The 16988-nt window shown below is 54.1% G+C and overlaps 1 protein-coding gene across 1 annotated transcript in view; it reads left to right on the forward strand.

Moving 5' to 3' along the window:
* Window positions 1-16988, forward strand: part of AK8 (adenylate kinase 8) — a gene marked incomplete at its 3' end in the record, with an annotated part of 128781 nt that overhangs the window by 7062 nt on the left and 104731 nt on the right. Inside the window, exons 3-5 of the mRNA XM_082842493.1 lie at window positions 2708-2757; window positions 4984-5097; window positions 14661-14729. Coding sequence (XP_082698619.1) covers window positions 2708-2757; window positions 4984-5097; window positions 14661-14729 — 233 coding nt within the window. The remainder of the gene's footprint in view (window positions 1-2707; window positions 2758-4983; window positions 5098-14660; window positions 14730-16988) is intronic.

Consider the following 16988-nt stretch of genomic DNA (forward strand, 5'->3'; position numbering starts at 1 on the left):
GGCTTCTCCCCTCAGGTTGCAGGGCCCCGGCAGGCCTTGCCCCAGGTTACAAGGCCAGAGCAGAGAATGGGCTGTGAAGCCCCGCCCTGGCTCCCACCCCCGCAGCCGAAAGTGCCTTGCCTGCCCTGGGCCTGGGCCCTGAGCTGCTCCACTCAGTGGAGCCCCGACTGTGGACACGGTCTGGGAGGTGCTGTCCCTGGCGGCCCTGCAGAGCCCGGCTCCCGGTGGCCGTGGCCGTGCGTGAGCGGCGTTCTGGACGCAGGCTGCAGTGTCAGGGGCCCAGTGTGTGCAGCAGTGTGTGCTGCTCCGCCCACACCCCTTGGTGGCCTCACGTGGGGCATTGTTCCTGGTGGGTGGCCCCGGGCCTGCCTCCCGCCTGGGCAGGATTCTCTGAGCCACGCTGGCCTTTGAATAAACCCCTCTCTACCCGACTCAGCCTCATCTGGTTCCTGCAGCTTGCAACCAAGGATGCCAGCTGGCAGAAGACGCCTTTGTGAGGAGGTAGTGATGGTGGAGACAAAGGTAACCAAACACTCAGTGGCCACAGAGAGGGCGGCAGCCGAGGAGGAGGCCACCAAAGGTCCTGCTGCGTGTGTGGCTCCTCGCAGCGCCGGCTGCAGGAAAGGAGGAGGAGACTTGGTTGCTGCCCCCTGGGGACCCGTCAGCTGCTCAGCAGGGCTCAGAACTCACCAAGGCTGCAGCAGCCCCTTAATCAGGAGTGGGATGAGAATCTCAGAAGAGGAAGCCAGTGGGGCTGGGGGGGGTTGGGGTGAGGAGGACATTCCTGATGGGGAGGTGACGGGTGACAAGGTAGGGACATGGGAAGAACATCATCAGAAGAGCGAGGAAGTCCAAGGTCAAGGGAGAGGATTGCTCGGGGCTCCTGGGCGACCTTCAGGGTCCCCAGCTAGGCGAGGCTGTTAGGATGCCAGGACACATCCCAGCCTCCTGGTGAGGGTCAGGCCCCTCAACAAGGGTCCAAGGGGACTTAAAGGAACACAGAGCCCCTTGGCCGGAAGGACACTGGTAGCTGAGTCCACCCTGCTGAGGAGGCCCGGAGGCTCCCTTGCCGAGCGTGACCTGGAGAGAAAGGGTATGTGCAGGGTTTGCTGAGCTGGAGCCTGGCCGCGCCTCCTGGCAGCAGGCCAGGTGCTGCCCAACCAGGGCCTTCCTGTCCCACAGCCCTGATTCACATCACCAGCCCCAGGAAAGGCTTTGGGCTTCCGAGAAGCAAGTTGCTTACATTTCACAACAGTGGGGCCAGTGGACCAGAGTTAGAAACATGGACAGCGACAGCGTTTGCTCTGAGGCCACCAGCTGGAGGCACACAGACATCAGGCAGCAGCAGAAAGCTGTGACGTGTGTCTGACATCCTTCGTGGGCTTGAGGAGAGGCAGTTCCTCGCGGAGACGGGGCAGAGGCCGGCCCTCCCTCTCAGGTCTGGCCTAACGCGATCACCTCGCGGACCCGGTGCGGGCCTCAGGCCACCTTGCTTTCCTCGGCGGCATCCAGCCCAGTGCGAGCTTGGATGAGGCGCTCGATGGGTGTTTGTGGAGTGAATCAGTGAATTACCCTGAACTTGCCCTCTGCGTTTCCCCTGAAAATGAGAAGGTGCTGTGAACTGGGGCACAAGTCTGTTTAGACCCAAGCAGCCTGGCCAGGTGTAGGTCTGCTGATGATCGTGAACTCGGGGGCAGACCCTCTAGTTCCTTCTCTGTGTCCACTCCCAAACCAGGAGGTCCTCCACCTGGATGAGGCTCCCTCTCGGAGGCCTGGCAGGAACGGGACCCGTGAGTTGCTGTGCACACCTGTTCATCCTTCCCCGTGGGCTGGGGCCAGGCTGACAGGCAGAGGCCGAGGCCTGGTTCCCCAACCTGGGTGCTGCACCCCTCGCTTCCCCCAGCTGGGGGAGGGATGACATCATCAAGGTGGCACTCAGGGAGGAACCAGCGTGGGTTCACCTGTCCAGACACCACATTACGTTTCCTTCGTTTTGACCCAAGCACACGCCTTCCAGCACTTTTCTTAAGATGCTGGGGGTTTTTTGTTGTTTTTTTTTTTCTTTTCCAATGGCCAGTACCTACTCGCTAGTCTGGTAGTGTCTTCGGGAATTCTGCAGGGTCGGGAGCCTTCCAGACCCAGGAGCATCACACCGAAGCCAGTGGTTTCCATCCTCATAGAAATGCCCGTATTTGAAAACAAAGCCTTTTCTATCTGGGGTTTTATAAATCTGGCCCGTACACTCCAGGCTTTTCTCCATTATTTCCCTCTGTAAAATGATGGGCAATACAATTTGCTAAATAAAAAGGCATAGATATTAAAAAAAAAACACCTTTGAAGGTCGATTTACATAAAATACAGCTTTATTTGAGAGCGTGTCCCTGAGACAAAGTCCCTGTTTAAAATGCTTTATGGTGTTTGAAATCCCAATTTTTCCTGATATTTATTAGTTTGGCAAACAAGTTACCCTGTCCACATCCCCTTGGAGACAGAAAAATAAACCATCTCAGTGATCACTTACCTCTCTAAACACAGAGAGTATGTTCTGTGGCGGGAGCATCTCGGAGCCACTGGCTTACAAACGACCGCGTCACTCCCAGAAAATGAAATCTGGGGAGGAAAGAAATACATACACCCAGAGCTCTGCAGACGCGGGAGGTTGCTTTGTCATATTGAATGGTGACACTCAAATCTCTTTATTCCACAGTGCCGAAGATTGTAATATTAGGTCCACCCGCCTCGGGGAAAACAACTATAGTAAGTGTATCATATTAAGTGTGGTAATACAGGAGTATCTCATTTGTCCTGCAGAGACGGAATGAGACTGCACGTCTGCGAATTTTCAACATAACTGAGCTTTTCTTCATCTTTTCTCTCTCCTACTTCTTATCTTCTCATGACAAGAGGCAGTATGTGTTTGTAGTAGAAAACCTAGAAAATACAAAAAACAAAAGTAGAGTTCCCCAACCATCCAGAGATAAGCATTCTTTGAATGTGTGGGATATTCCTTCCAGGGTTTTCTCATGGCTACATGGCCACCATCCTGGCAAACCCTTGGTTCCATCCTTAGGATACATTTCTAGAAGGGGAAGCGCTGGGTCAAATGGCACACGCATTGCAAAGACTTTTGGTGTGGAATCTTCAGATTCACTCGTAAAATTTTGATTATGAAATGTTTTAACCAGTCAGAAAAGCAGAGAAACTACACCAGAGATACTCATGTATCCCACTCCTGGATTTTACATGTACTTACCATTTTGTCATATTTGCTTTGACGACTTTCTCTCCATTTCAAAGATAGTAGAACTTTAAAGATACGGCAAATACCTCACCCCACTTCCCTCACTCCTTTTTGTCTCTCCCTCCTTGGAGGCAACCCCTGTCGTGAAGCTGAAGCTTCGTTCCATGTATGGTTTTAATCTTTCGGCTCCTTTTTTAAGTGCCAAAGCGTCTTCAGTTATGATCATCCGAGATGGAACTCTGTGTTTGCAAAAGCCTGGTTAGTGAGCATCAGGTAACATAAGTTAATGATAAACAAGAAGGTCCTACCGTAGAGCACAGGGAACTATATTCAATATCCTGTAACAACCTATAATGGAAAAGAATCTGAAAAAGTATATATATATATATATATATATCTGAGTCACTCTGCTATACACCAGAACCTAACACAACATTGTAAATCAACTATATACTTTACTTAAAAAAATAAACATTAGCGAACTCTTCCTTGATCACTGTATCATCGCTGTCAGCTCTCCTCCTGGGCCCCGATGATGCGGCAGGTGGTTTCCCCCGACTAGCTGGCGCCTGGCTTTATTCTGAAAAGGAATTAAGATGTCTGGTCCTTACATAAAACCACGTGCATCTGCCCTGCTTTTGGAGTTAGGATAGCCAGCTCTTCTGTTTGTCTGTCACCTATCTGTCTGTCCATCCGTTCATCCATCCATCCGTCTATCTCTCTGTAGTTTTTCTGCCTCGTTCCTCAGGGTCAGGCTGTCAGCTTTCACTCCTGTCCGCAGTCCACCCTCCCGATCACCATTTCACTGTTAGAAACCAGGGGCTCCTGGACCTGGGGACCTGGCAGTCGCTGGCGCTAACTGGTGTTTCAGCTACAAGCCTTTGGGCAAATTCACTGTTCCCACCCCTGTCTGCTGTGTAGGGACACACAAATCTCATTTTACAATAAGATGATACCTAGTGAAAGCCTAATGGGCTCTTTCCTGATCTTGTTGCTGACATTTCCCAGCACGAGGAACAGAAAGATGAGGGTTCATACCTGCCCTGGGGGACCTCTAGGGCCTTCTTTTTCTTTTTGGCCATGCCGTGAGGCTTGCGGGAGCTTAGTCCCCCGACCAGGGATTGAACCCCGGCCCCGGCAGTGAAAGCGCCGAGTCGTAACCACTGGACCGCCAGGGAATTCCCCCTCCGGGGCCTTTTGAATCATCCCGCTGCTGAAATGGTCATCAGTATAATCTTGGTGTTAAGAACATTTTGTTGCACGATTATACCTTCAAATGTGTTCTTCCCTGGTAGAGTATATATAGTGGCCATTGATGAACTAAACATTCACTTGGCGAGAATATGCCATCCCCCATTCTTTAAGAAAAAAGGAACATTGAGTATGGGTCGTGACCCCTATTAGGGCCTGTCCCCGTGTTTCCTGTTCCAAACCTTTCTTGAGTTAAGAACTCATGGTCCACAGAGCTTGAAGAGGCAGGCCCAGGGCAGCAAAGCATAGGTTTCCCAGGTCCATTTAGAGTCAATGGCTGGTTGAAGAAGAAATGGCAGGCAAGCAGAATTCCACGGCTGGGAGGGGTTTTATGGGTTTGTCTCCCTTGGTGGCCTCCTTCCAGCCAGAAATAATTATGCGTCCCTGTGACAGCCTTTTCTAGTAGCATATGGAAGGACCCGGGCATTGTAATGGTGTCCTCTTAATTATTCCTTTCACAAAAATGTTCTTTTCCTCTTTCCTTTCTTCAGGCAATGTGGCTTGGCAAACATCTGAATAGCAATCTCCTCAGCGTGGAGAGCTTGATAGCAAAAGAATATTCCTCTCTGGCTGCAAGTGCCAGGACGCATTATCAGAAGTTCCAGGTAGGATGGGTCCTGGGGAACAGGACGGGGTGAGAGCTCCCAAGGCTCCCCCATCACCTACCCCACTCTTTCCATTTCCTGGTGGATTAAGTGAGAGAAAATACTGGGGTAAAATGAAATATAGGCAGGATGTGACAGCAGGAAGGAGAGAATTCTTCAGTAGGGCACACAGGTCCCCGTGGGCACGGAGGTGAGGGGTTTGTGGTGGGAAAGAATCAGTAGCCGTGAGGATGCTGTTCTGTACCGATGGAGTGGCCCAGCCCTGCTCTTCTTAGGGTCAGCCCGATCAAGTGGGTGGGGGCAGGGCAGGGGTCTCCATCCCACAGGTGATGCGCCTGCTGGCCTGCACCAGGGCCTGCAGGCCTGAGCTGGCGGGGAGTTTAAAGGGCAGTGGTCCAGCTCTCCCCAGAGTGGAAAGACGCTGAGTGCTGCAGCTCAGGGACACTTCTTTCCGCCCCTCAGGGTGGGCACGCTGTGGCATCCCAGGAGGATCAGGGGTCTGTTTCTAAAATCCCACCAACACTATATTTGAAAGACTTTTTTTAAAAATTTATTTTTGGCCGCGTTGGGTCTTTGTTGCTGCACGCGGGCTTTCTCTAGTTGCGGCAAGCAGGGAGGGGCTACTCTTTGTTGTGGTGCGTGGGCTTCTCATTGCGGTGGCTTCTCTTGTTGCGGAGCACGGGCTCTAGGTGTGTGGGCTTCAGTAGTTGCAGCACGCGGGCTCAGTAGTTGTGGCTCATGGGCTCAAGAGTGCAGGCTCAGTAGTTGTGGCTCACAGGCTTAGTTGCTCTGCAGCATGTGGGATCTTCCCAGACCAGGGCTCGAACCCGTGTCCCCTGCATTGGCAGGCGGATTCTTAACCACTGCGCCACCAGGGAAGCCCGAAGGACATTTTTAAAGGGGAAATATAGGGCTTGATCATGTTGGTTCTCTTAAATGCAAATAGAAATTTCCAAATATCTTTGCAAAATCCCCTTTGGAGCATAAGCAGATGCTTCAGTCCGTTCAGGCTGCTGTCACAGAGCCTGGGTGGCTTGGAAGCAGAATGTCCCTCACAATGCTGGAGGCTGGGAAGTCCAAGGCCATGGCGCCGCAGGCTCAGCGTTGGCCGACAGCCGTCTTCTCACGGTAGCCTCACGTGGCGAGAGGGCAGGGAGCTCTCTGGAGCCTCTTCTTTAGGGCGCCCAATACCATCACCTTGAGGATTTCAGCACATGAATTGGCGGGGGCACAGGCGTTCAGCCCAGAGCAGCGGGGCTGCTGCTTCAGGTGTCCTGTGCTGACACGCAGGCTTTCTCTTGTTTGTAAGGGGAGACAGCTGAGAAGAGTAGGGATCCTGGTGTCTGCTGAGCGCTAAGTGTGCGCAGGCCTCCCCTCCTCGCCTCACGATCTTCCTGCAAGGTGTGCTGGTACCTGGTGAGGTTGAGTAAGTGCCCAGGGCCAGGGCAGGATTCAGGCCCCACCTGGGGCTGCCCAGGGCTCGGGCCGCCAGCCGGGGTGAGAACCCTGGCTCTCCTGCCCGTCTCTGCAGAGGCCGCAGCCGAGAGCTGGTCGCCGCCCCTCTTGTGTTCATCTTCAGTCATCAGACCGGGTCTTGACCATGTGGCCGTGTGCTCACTGTTCCTCCAAGAACTCGGAAGGAGGCTTCCTGACCTCGTGGGCTGCCCATGAATGATGGCTGGTGGGACAAGTAGCAGAGACGGCCAGCCCGTGGCTGCAAGTAGCAGAGATCGCCCGGGCTGCCCAGGGCAGAAAAGGGGATCGGAAGGGGGATGCAGTGACTCCTGGGCCCCAGATGGAGGAAGCACCCACCTCCCTGGCTCTGTGGCCGGAAACTGGGCAGCCCCCTGGCCTCCTCTGCCCCGTGCAGCTGCTTGTCTCTGTCTGCATTCTCCCTGTGGTTCTCCTTTCCTTTCGTCTTCTGCCTTCCACGGCCACTCATGACCACCACCCTCGTCCAGGTTCCCGTGTCTTCGGTTCACACCACCCACAGAGGCAGCTCCAAGGCCAAATTTCCAGGAAAGGGATTTGTGTGGGCTAGCTGGTCAGGTGGCCCCAGGGCCAGGCCAGCTCTGGTGAGGGGTGTGCACAGCAGGTGCATCAAGGCCATGGAGCACGGCCATGGCCAGGAGGGCCCGGCAGGGTGTGGGCAGTTCCTGGAGACGAGGGTGTCACTTAGGCAAACTCCCAACCTCAAGTTTGCCGATAGTAACGGTTTGAGGGAAGTGAAGGGAAACCTCCTTCAGCAAGGTCAGCGCCCACCCCCCGCCCCGCTACCCAAATGGTGAACCGGTTCGAACACCGCTTAACCCAGAGCACTTCCAGACCCCACATCACCTGGCCGGGACTCTCAGGGCAAGCACGTGACACCCCTGCACTGCCCTGCCGTCTTGCAGGAGTCAGAGCGTGTGGTCAGAGTTTGGGGGATACCAGCCTTTGGGGTGGGAATACAGTTTTAGAAGGAAAGTGGGTCTCTCATTTCCTGCAGAAGATAAGCTTTTCAGGGTGGGAGAGGCAGGCTTATTTCTAGGATAAAGATGCTTTTATTAGGGTTAGAAAATTCAACGGCGAGGAGGACGTTTAAGGAAATTCCTCCTGGGTTTCATTACTCTAATTACCAGCATATTTCAGACTACATCGAAGTGCTTTCAAGGGTGTCTTGTTGGGGCTCTTTGGTTCGGAAGCTGGGTGGAGGGAAGATGAAAGGCCGAGGCGTCAGGACCGATCAAGGAGGGACGTGCTCTGAGGAGTGGGGGCGGGTGCGTGGCCTTGCCGCAGACGCAGCCGCCCAGCGAGGCCACTCATTAAGTGTTGTCTTTAGAGCATCTGCTGACCTGGAGGCTTCATAGCTCTTTCTGCAAGCAGCAATAATACCTTCAAATACATAATTTTCTCCTGCTAATCTTGGCTTTGCCCTCCTATACAGAATTCTCTTATGTAGCGGGTGTTAACCAAGACGCTTCCGTCTTCGGAACTTCCAAATGGTTTCTGAAACACTTCCTCATCACCTCCTGTATGCCAAGCACCGTCCTGCGTGCCGTGCCGTGGGAGACCCAGAGATGAGTTCCTTCTCCTCGCCCCTGGGAACTTCTAGCCAGTGGGGGAGACTGAGGGTACCCAACCGAGGATGCAGGGCCAGAAAGCCCTCATGCAGTCAGTCGGTGGCTCGCTTGACTAATTCATTTACTGAGTGTCCTCTGAGCACCTGCTAAGCCCTAGACGTGGCTCTGGGCGGGGAAGAGCGTACAGGTTCCATGGGGAAAGGACATTTCTTTGCAGCAGGAGTTGGATGGAGCTGATTGCTCTAGAGTGTATTAGATTTTTACTGAAAAAAAAGAAAGAAAGAAAAGGAAAGCTTTATTATTGAAATCCCTGCAGGAAGCATATGTATTTGCAAATTTAAAACTGCATAGTCCAGAGGTGCTCCACCTGAGCAGCACATTAGACTCACCTGGGCCCCCACCAGACTCTTTTAGTCTGAATCCCTGGAAGTGGGGGACCAGGCATCTGGATTTAAACACGCTCCCTAGGGAGTTCTCGTCTGGTCGTCTGGGAGCCCAGCCCAGACACCATTCCCCCTTTCTCATGGCAGTTACTACTTTTACAGCACAGTTATTGCTAAATCAAGGTTTCTTTGTTGGCGTTAGAGCAGAGCTGCCTGTGTTTGTTGAGTGAATAAGTGAGCCACACTCTAACGGCTGCTCAGACCAGAAGGAGCCAAAGCTGGTTCTTCCCACCTTCAGTCCCGTTTAAAACTTAAGAACCTGGTGTAACATGATGTACCCAAGCGCCCAGTTGTCAGTCACCGTTCTTTAACGTCCAAATAATAGCGCTTGTGCCCTTATCCTGCCTCTGTCTACACAGAGAGGTGTAGTCCCCTGCAAGTATTTCTGAGGATTTCCGGGATTGCCCCGCAGTCCTGGCTTCCAAGTCCTCTGGGTTGTCTCCTTCCCTTCCGGCCATTCCATCTCCCACCTGGCTGCTCTCTGTCTTGGAGGCTGTGTTCAGACAGAGCCAGCAGGAGCCCGCACACTCTGTCCTTCCCTGTCCGACACCCAAGGCAGTGGTGCGGAATGGTCCTTTTTGGAAGGTTTGGGGTGGGGGGAGGATGGGGACAGCCCAGGATGGAGACAGAGAAACCCAAAGACCAGTCTCTGTAGCTCCTTTAAAGTTCGCTGGCCTTTCCCACTACTGCGTTTCCCTTCCCGGCCACCTCGCTCTGTGGGCCTGTCGGTGCCCCGTGGTGGGGGTCTCTGCTCTCCCTTCAAAGCCTCATCTCCTGTCCTCTCCCTCCTCTCACCTCCTGTCCCCGTTCCAGACTCTGCCTGGCCCTGCCTCTCAGAACCAGGAGAGTCCGTGCCATGTAAACCTGCTCTGACAGCCCCGAGTAGCAGCAGAAACTTTGAAAGGAGAGTTGTCTTTAAAGGATTCTCGGATCAGTTCTTAAGTGAGCGCAAGTCCAAGTACGGGCCTTCCCTCCCCCATCAGCAGCCCCTCTAGGGAGGCCTCTCCCCTCCTGGCAGACCAGGAGTCTCAACTCTTCCCCTTTCTGCTTTGCTCCAGATGGAAGTTCATACAGTTGATCAACAACATGCCCACAACTCCTGAGCAAGTGTTACCCGGAGGTGACACAGTGACGTCAGGGGCCCTGAGGCTGGGGCCTGGTGATGGGACCCTGTGGGCTGCTGCCATCCTGTGGAGGAAGCCCAGGCTGGAGAAGCTCAGTGAGGTGCCCCAGGGGCCAGAGCCAGGGCTTGAGCCTCCAGGGGCTGCGTCTTTGGGGCAGGGGCGGCACCTCCGAGGTTCGCAGGCTAGCAGTTCTGCCCCGGGCTTGGGCACTGGGAGCTGGGAGGAGAAGAAAGGTCCAAACCGGGGCCAACGCAGCTGATTCTGCCCTTTACGGCAAGGAGGCAGGCTGGCGGTCGCGTTGCCACCGAGTGGGATGCCGGGGGGCGAGGGGCCTGCACCTGGGCTGGGCCTTCTAGGTGACCAGCAGGGGCTGCACTGGGCTCTATCTGTTTGTCCCTGACTGTCCCCCAAAAGCCAGGCTCTGGGGGCTGGGGTGGGAGAGCACAGCAGAGCTCGGGAAGGAGGGAGCCTGATTCTTGCAAAGACAGTTTGGCAGGACTCCGAGCAGCGGCCCCTGGGAAGCCCCCGCTGCTGACGTGACACATCAAAGCTGGCACCGAGACAGCACAGAGGCAGTGAGCGGCGGGGAGAGCACTCGCGAGGGGCCACGCTCAAAGTCGCCGGCCTGTCCCCCGCCGTGGGGGGCGCCGCGCTCCACCTGGGCCTGTCGCCTTTCAACCCGTGTTCTTCTTTTTTTTTTTTTTTTGCGGTACGTGGGCCTCTCACTGCTGGGGCCCCTCCCGCGGCATGTGGGATCTTCCCGGACTGGGGCACGAACCCACGTCCCCTGCGTCGGCAGGCAGACTCTCAACCACTGCGCCACCAGGGAAGCCCTCAACCCATGTTCTTTGATTAGCTTGCACCCCCTTCGTCTCCCGCGTCCCAGAACCTGTTTGAATGCTACTTCCCGAATGGGTGATGGCAGGGAAGGGAGAGGAATCTCAGGATGGAAACCAGCTGCACCTGGGGTCGGCGGGGGACACCAGGGGACAGGAAAGGATAGAAGACATGTGGAGGGGAGGGGCAGGGCTGCTCCCTGTTCCCCTTGGCAGCCTCGGGGGTGGGGCGGTTCCTGGGATCGTTGGGGCATATGGGCACCAGCAGGACACTCTCCCTCTCCAGCAACTTCTTCCACGTGGGGTAGGGTCTTGGGTGCTGGAATTTGCTTACGTCGGTGATGCTCCAGGTGTGGTCCCCCGACCATCATCCTCAGCATCACCCGAAAACCTAGTCGAAATGCAGATTCCCAGCCTAACCCGGACCTGCCGAGTCAGAAACCCTGGGGCGAGGCCAGTGATCTGTGAGTTAACAAGCTCTTCCGGGATGCACGTTCAAGTTGAGAACTACTGGCTGAAGCAGAAAATTGGCAGAGGGCAGATGTAAGGACACAGAGGTGTCTTAGGAGATACTGAAACCAGGGACCAGATGCCGGCTAGCCTCCCTCTTGTCTCTGGCCTACTCATTCATTCATTCTCTCTCCCCTGCTCACTCTTGTTCTTGACTTTTGCTGTCCACTTCTAGAAGCCATAGTGGCCCCATAACTTTCAAGGGGAGACATTACAAGTGCCCATAAGAGGCGCCCCCTCCCTTATCCTCTTGCTGTCTGCTCTTCCTCTTCCAATTCCACATCCTGGAAAAGCCATTCTGGGGCTGAGAGACCTGGTTTCTCTCTCTCCTTTTGTACTGGTTTTATTCCCTTATACTCCCCCCTGTGCCTGCAAAGTGGCTGCTGCAGCTCCAGCTGTTACATCCTCTCAGCTCCAGATCCAGTGGAAAGCAAGTTTCCTGCCCCTGATGATTGCACTCATGTCCTGGGCCTGACTCTCACTTGCTGGGACTGGGCCTTGGGCAGCCTCTGAAACAATCACAGTGGCCAGGAGTGGGATAAGCTGATCAGCTTGGACCAATCAGGGCCCTCCTCTGGACCTGATGGTGGGCTTGACCCCACAGAAACTGTAAAGGCTGAAGGACAAGACAGTGTGGCCTCAAAGGAACTTTGGGGGACTGTATATTACTGGAGGTGGGGTGTATGGATGCTGGGCAGAAAATAAAAGCAAACACTGAAGTATTGTTACTCATTTCTACTGGTGTAGTGTGTGAGGTCTGAAGAGGGCAAGTCCCAAGGCCACCCAGCTGGCTGGAGCTGCAGCAGCCATTATGTAGGCAAGAGGTGGGAGTTTGAACCATGAATGGAGCCAGCCTTGGGCAGGGGTTGGGGGGATGAGCCCTAATGCTGAGGGTGAGTCTCTGCTCTACATAAAAACATCTGTTCCAGGAATCCCCCACCCCCCAGCAATGGGCCTTAGCATTTGGAATTTATTTTGACTTCCCACATCTTTTATCAGAGGTGTGAGTGGGAGTTGGGAGAGAATTGGGCCCAGGCATCAGTGACCCACTGGGCAGAGCTGCTTCCTCATCCAGATCCTTGCTGAGGAAGGAGGTGCAGGGCTTATTAAGGGGGCCTGAGGGTAACAATTTCCATAGCACCAAGCCCTTGCTGGGGGCCACGCACGTCCCAGGCGTCACGTGTATTACCTCATTTAATCCTCATGGCAACTCTTTGAAGCACTTGGTCTTCGTCTCATTTACAGATGCGGAAAGTGAGGCTCAGAGCACCGAAGGCACTGTCCAGGGTCACTCAGCAGGTGACCAAGGTCCAAATCATGAGTGTCTGAGTCCCCGGCCAATCCAGTGGTCCCCCAAGGTGCTCCCTGGGAACATTCTTTCCCCACTCGGGCCATCCTTCTCCTGAAGCTGGAGAGAGCCTTCTGGATCACAGCTCACAGGCCTTCCACCTCCTCCCCCTCTAGCCCCTGGCCCTCCCTTGTGAGCCGGTTCCCGGGACACCCTTCACGGCCACCTCCACATGCCCAGGCCCAGCCTGCTCTTGTCGGGGAACCCATTCAAACGGCTCAAAGAGAAGACAGGTCAGGGTACCGCCTGTAGAATCAAGGAGAACTCGAGCCCCCGTGGGGATTGGCCCCCTACCTCCCAGCCCTTCTCTGCACATCTGGTTCCCCACGCCCTCTCTCGGAATCGCTCTGTGTGCGAACTGACCAAAGCCGCTTCACTGCGCGCAGGTAAACATGGAGGGGGCCGAGTGCTGTCTATTCCCCTGACTCTCGCTCCCAGGACATAACGAGAGTGAGGTGTGGACGGGTTCTGCCACGTGCATGGACGCTTATTAAAACGCCATTTCTAAGTCAGCAGCCCCAGCGTTCCCACAGCCTGTCCCAGAGGCTCCATGATGTCCCAGCTCTCTGTCCCTTTAGGTGCTCCTTCATCACTCCAGGCAGACACGGCAGCATTCCCGAGGCAGGATCTGGTCACTCTGGACGCTGGCTCTAAAATGAGAGGTCCACACTTTTCTCCAGCATCACTGACATGTTGCCAGGCCCACTGCTTGCCCTAAGGATACTTCGGGAAATTAGGGAAAAGTGCTCGTTCCCCCGGGCCTACGTGTTCCCCCTTCAGGGTCCCCAGCTTGGCAAAAGGAGTGTAAGGTAGATTTCCCCTGCCCCTCACTGCACAGCTGGGTGCCTCTGGGCTCCCCTGCTGGGCCGTGGCCCTGAGGGCCCTACCCGCACGTGGCAGAGGCCCTGCCCCCTCCTGGAGGCTGGTCAGCCCGGACATAGCTTGGGATGTGTGGCCCAGGGCTGGCCCAGGAGTCTCCCTTGGCCGAGTGTTGGGGAGTTTGGGGAGAAGCACCTGCTTTTAGTGACCGGAGGTCAAGGGGACACCTGGGAGTGGGTTTTCCAGGGGCATGTCTCTGGGGTGTTTGAGGTTTTGTTAGAAAGTGCAGACCTGGTTGTGAAAAATGGGATGTCACTTCTGGTCCGAGAGAGACAGCTGAGAAGAGAGGAAGCAGAAGGAAGGCCGCTCTAGGTGTCACTCCGCGTCCCCCGCGACCGCTGCTTGTTTGTCCTTCCCAAACCTGGCCTGCCCGGGTTCAGGTCCTGCCTCTGCTCCTCCCTGGCTGTGTGGCCCAGGGAGGTGACCTAACATCTCTGGCGCCCAGCTTCCCCATCCGTATAAAGGGGATGAAAATAGTACAGACTGCACAGAGCTGTAAACGTTGACTGCTGTAGCCTGGCACCCGGCACACGCTCAGCAGAAACCACCAGCATTTTCAGTACTTACTGAGCGAATTAGGGAACATGAAATTTCGTTAAGTCATCAGTCAGCAGGGGCTTCCTCCATCCCTGACGCTGTTTTGGTACAGGGGCAGAGGTGAGCTGGTCAATGTTTCACAACCAGCTCTCTGAGGGAAAAAGCCCTCCGTTGTAGCATTTGCCCATTTCCGTGGTACAAATGCCACAGAATACCAGGGCCTGCTTCAGGCTACCACCGTGAGGTCACGGAACGTGGGTTTGGGAAGAGATGTGCACCACCGGCTCCCTCTTGTACACTGTTGTCTGGGGGACAAAGCGAGTAAGACTCAGTCCCTTTCCTGTGAAACTTTTTGGGGAGACAGACATGTGAGCAGGCCCCTGGAAGGGCGTCTGGTTAGTGCAGTAACAGAGTTTGCCATCGAGGATTATGGCAGCCGCCAACCCAGCCCAGGAAGGGTCAGGGAGGGCTGCCTGGAGGCAGTGGCACTTGGGGCTGAGGCTCAGCAGGAACCTGGAGTCGCCCAGGTGGCGGTGGGGCAGAGCATTGGGGCGGGGGCTCAGGAGAAGCCAAGAGCATGGAGGTGGGCGCGCATGCATGTTGGGGGGGGTCATCAAAGAGGAGCCCAGGCTGGACGAAGGCAGGGCCGCAGGCTGGCCCTGGGCTTCATAGAGGCCACAGGGCCCTGTTCCGGGACCTGGAGAAGCTTCGCGTCCACAGGGCCGGGTCCTTGGTTCTTAGCGAGCCTGCTGGCCTGCCAGCTTGTGTCCCTTTGAGCCCCACACGGAAGGTCAGACTCTCATCCTGTGTCATCTTTCCTGTAGACGTTGCCCAACATGCTGCTCGTCAGACTGCTTCAGGAACGCCTGAGGGAAGAGGACTGCGTCAGGCGGGTGAGAAGCCCTGCGTGGAGCCAGCGGGGGCTCCGGGGAGAGGGGGCCTCCTTTACCAGATGAAGGAGACTGAGGGCCGTGTGTTTATGTCCCAGAGCAGAGATGACCTGCAGAGAAGGGTAAGAACCTAAACTCGGTGAAGGTCAGGCTGTACACGTGGATTTCACCTTGGATGGAGGAAAAATAACAAGGTGGCATCTGGGGAGCCCATCGGGGTTCCTGTAGGAAAGAGCTGGCCCACCCCACGGGGTCACAGGAGAGCCTTTAATGGAAGGACAGCTGCAGAAGTGGGGAGGGAGACGCCCCGGACCTGGAGGGGCAGAGGGAGGATTGGGGGGCCCCCGAACTCTCCTTCCATCCTCTGACCTCTCGCCAGCGCTCTCTTCCACCAGACCCCATGAAGCCAGAGGGCAGGGGTCCGGGTGAGGCCGTCCGTGGAGGTCAGCCTCCTGGGGCGTGGACGGGGGTTGTGATATTGTGATTTATAAGAAGAAATGTGTATTTGGTCTTCGTCCAATTTATCAGTTGTTTGGGAATTTTTTAGTATTCCATGTTAATTTTTCCCTTGTGTGTTTTACTGTTATCTCTTTGTAGGTGTTTTTGTTTTTCTTTTTTTTAGTGGATGACCTAACAATTACAATATACAAACTTAGATTTCCACAGTCTACTTAGAGTCGGTATTTTACCATTTCAGGCAGAATGTGCAATATTGGTCTCTTTCCTGTCTTCTCTTTATGTTGTAGTTGTCTTATGTTTTCATCTATATGCATCAAAAATCTCATCGGGCAAATGTTATAATTTTCGGTCTCAAGCATCAAACGTATTTTAAAAACTCGAGAGGAGAATAGTTTGCTATATTTATTCAGGTATTTACTATTGCTCTTGTTCCCCCTTCCTTCCTGATGTTCCAAGTGTCCCTTTCCGTCTGAAAAACTTTTGAGCAACTCTTCTAGGGTAGGTATGCCGGCAGTTAATTCTCTTGCTTTTCCTTCATCTGGGAATGTCTTTATTTTGCCTTCATTCCTGAAGGATAGTTTCTTCGGGATTCAGAATTCTAGACTGACAGTTTTTGCTTTCAGCACTTTGCAAAATGTTTCACTTTTAACACTGTGGTTTCTGGTGAAAACCCATAGTCATTCAAACTCATAAATAACGTGTCCTTTCTCTCTTGCCCTTTCAAGCTTGCTTTCTTTGTTTGTATTTTCAGAAGTCTATGATGCGTCTGGGCGTGAATTTTGGGGGGTTTATTCTCTGCGGGGCTCCTTGAATTTATACGTTTATGTTTTTCTCCAAACTTGGGAAGCTTTCGGCCGTTGTTTCTTCAACTAAATTCCCACACCGTTCTCTTTCTTCTCCCCTCCGAGACTCCACTGGCATGAAGGTCAGGCCATCCGGTGTTCTCTCATGGGTCGCTGAAGCTCTGTTGTTTTGTTCTGTTCTGTTTTGTTCTATCCTTTTTTCTCTCTGTTGAGAAGATTGATAATTTGTATTGAACTAGCTTCAGGCTCCTTAAATCTTTTCTCTCTCATCTCCAGGCTACTCTTGAGCCCGCCCAGTGAGTTTTTAATTTTGATTATTGTATTTTTCAGTTCTACAAATTCCATGTGGTTCTCCTTTCTGTCTTCTGTTTCTTTGCCGAGGATTTCTATGTGTGCCTTTGTGTACAGGGAGCTTTGTCCTTGTCGTTGTTTCAGTAATAGCTGCTCCACTGTCTTGTCTGACAGTTCCAGCCCTTGAGTCACGTTGGTAGTGGTGTCTAATGTCCCATCCCACGTGAGCTGAAATTTCCTGGTTCTCCCTGTGCTAAGTAATTTTGTACCCTGAACATGCAAAATATTGCCCTGAGACTCTGGGTCGTGCTTGAATCCTATAGCGAATGTTGATATTTTCGTCTTAGCAGACAATTGATTCAGTTGGGCTCGGGTCGCAAGTTCTCACCACCTTCTCTGGGCTGTGGTTTCCACCTGAGTTCTGTTCGCAAGCCTTTGCAGTGCTGTGTGGTTCTCTACAGCTCTGTGCTGTGTGGGTGCCACTCGGGGGGGCCTGGGCAGCGGCTGTGCTGTAGGTCATTTCTCAGGAAGGCTGGAAGGCTGTTCGAGGTCAGCCCCATGCGTGCACACCTCGGGGGTGAGCCGGGAGTCCATAAACGACGTCATTTGGTTGCTTTCCCGCGCTCCCCTCTTTGCCGTCTTCTTGGTGACCTCCAGTTCCCTGGTGTCCCTCTATTTGATCTTTTGGCCAGAAAGCTGGGCCTTTATC

This window comes from Leucopleurus acutus, assembly GCF_964270905.1.
Source record: "Leucopleurus acutus genome assembly, chromosome: 7".
NCBI lineage: Eukaryota > Metazoa > Chordata > Mammalia > Artiodactyla > Delphinidae > Leucopleurus > Leucopleurus acutus.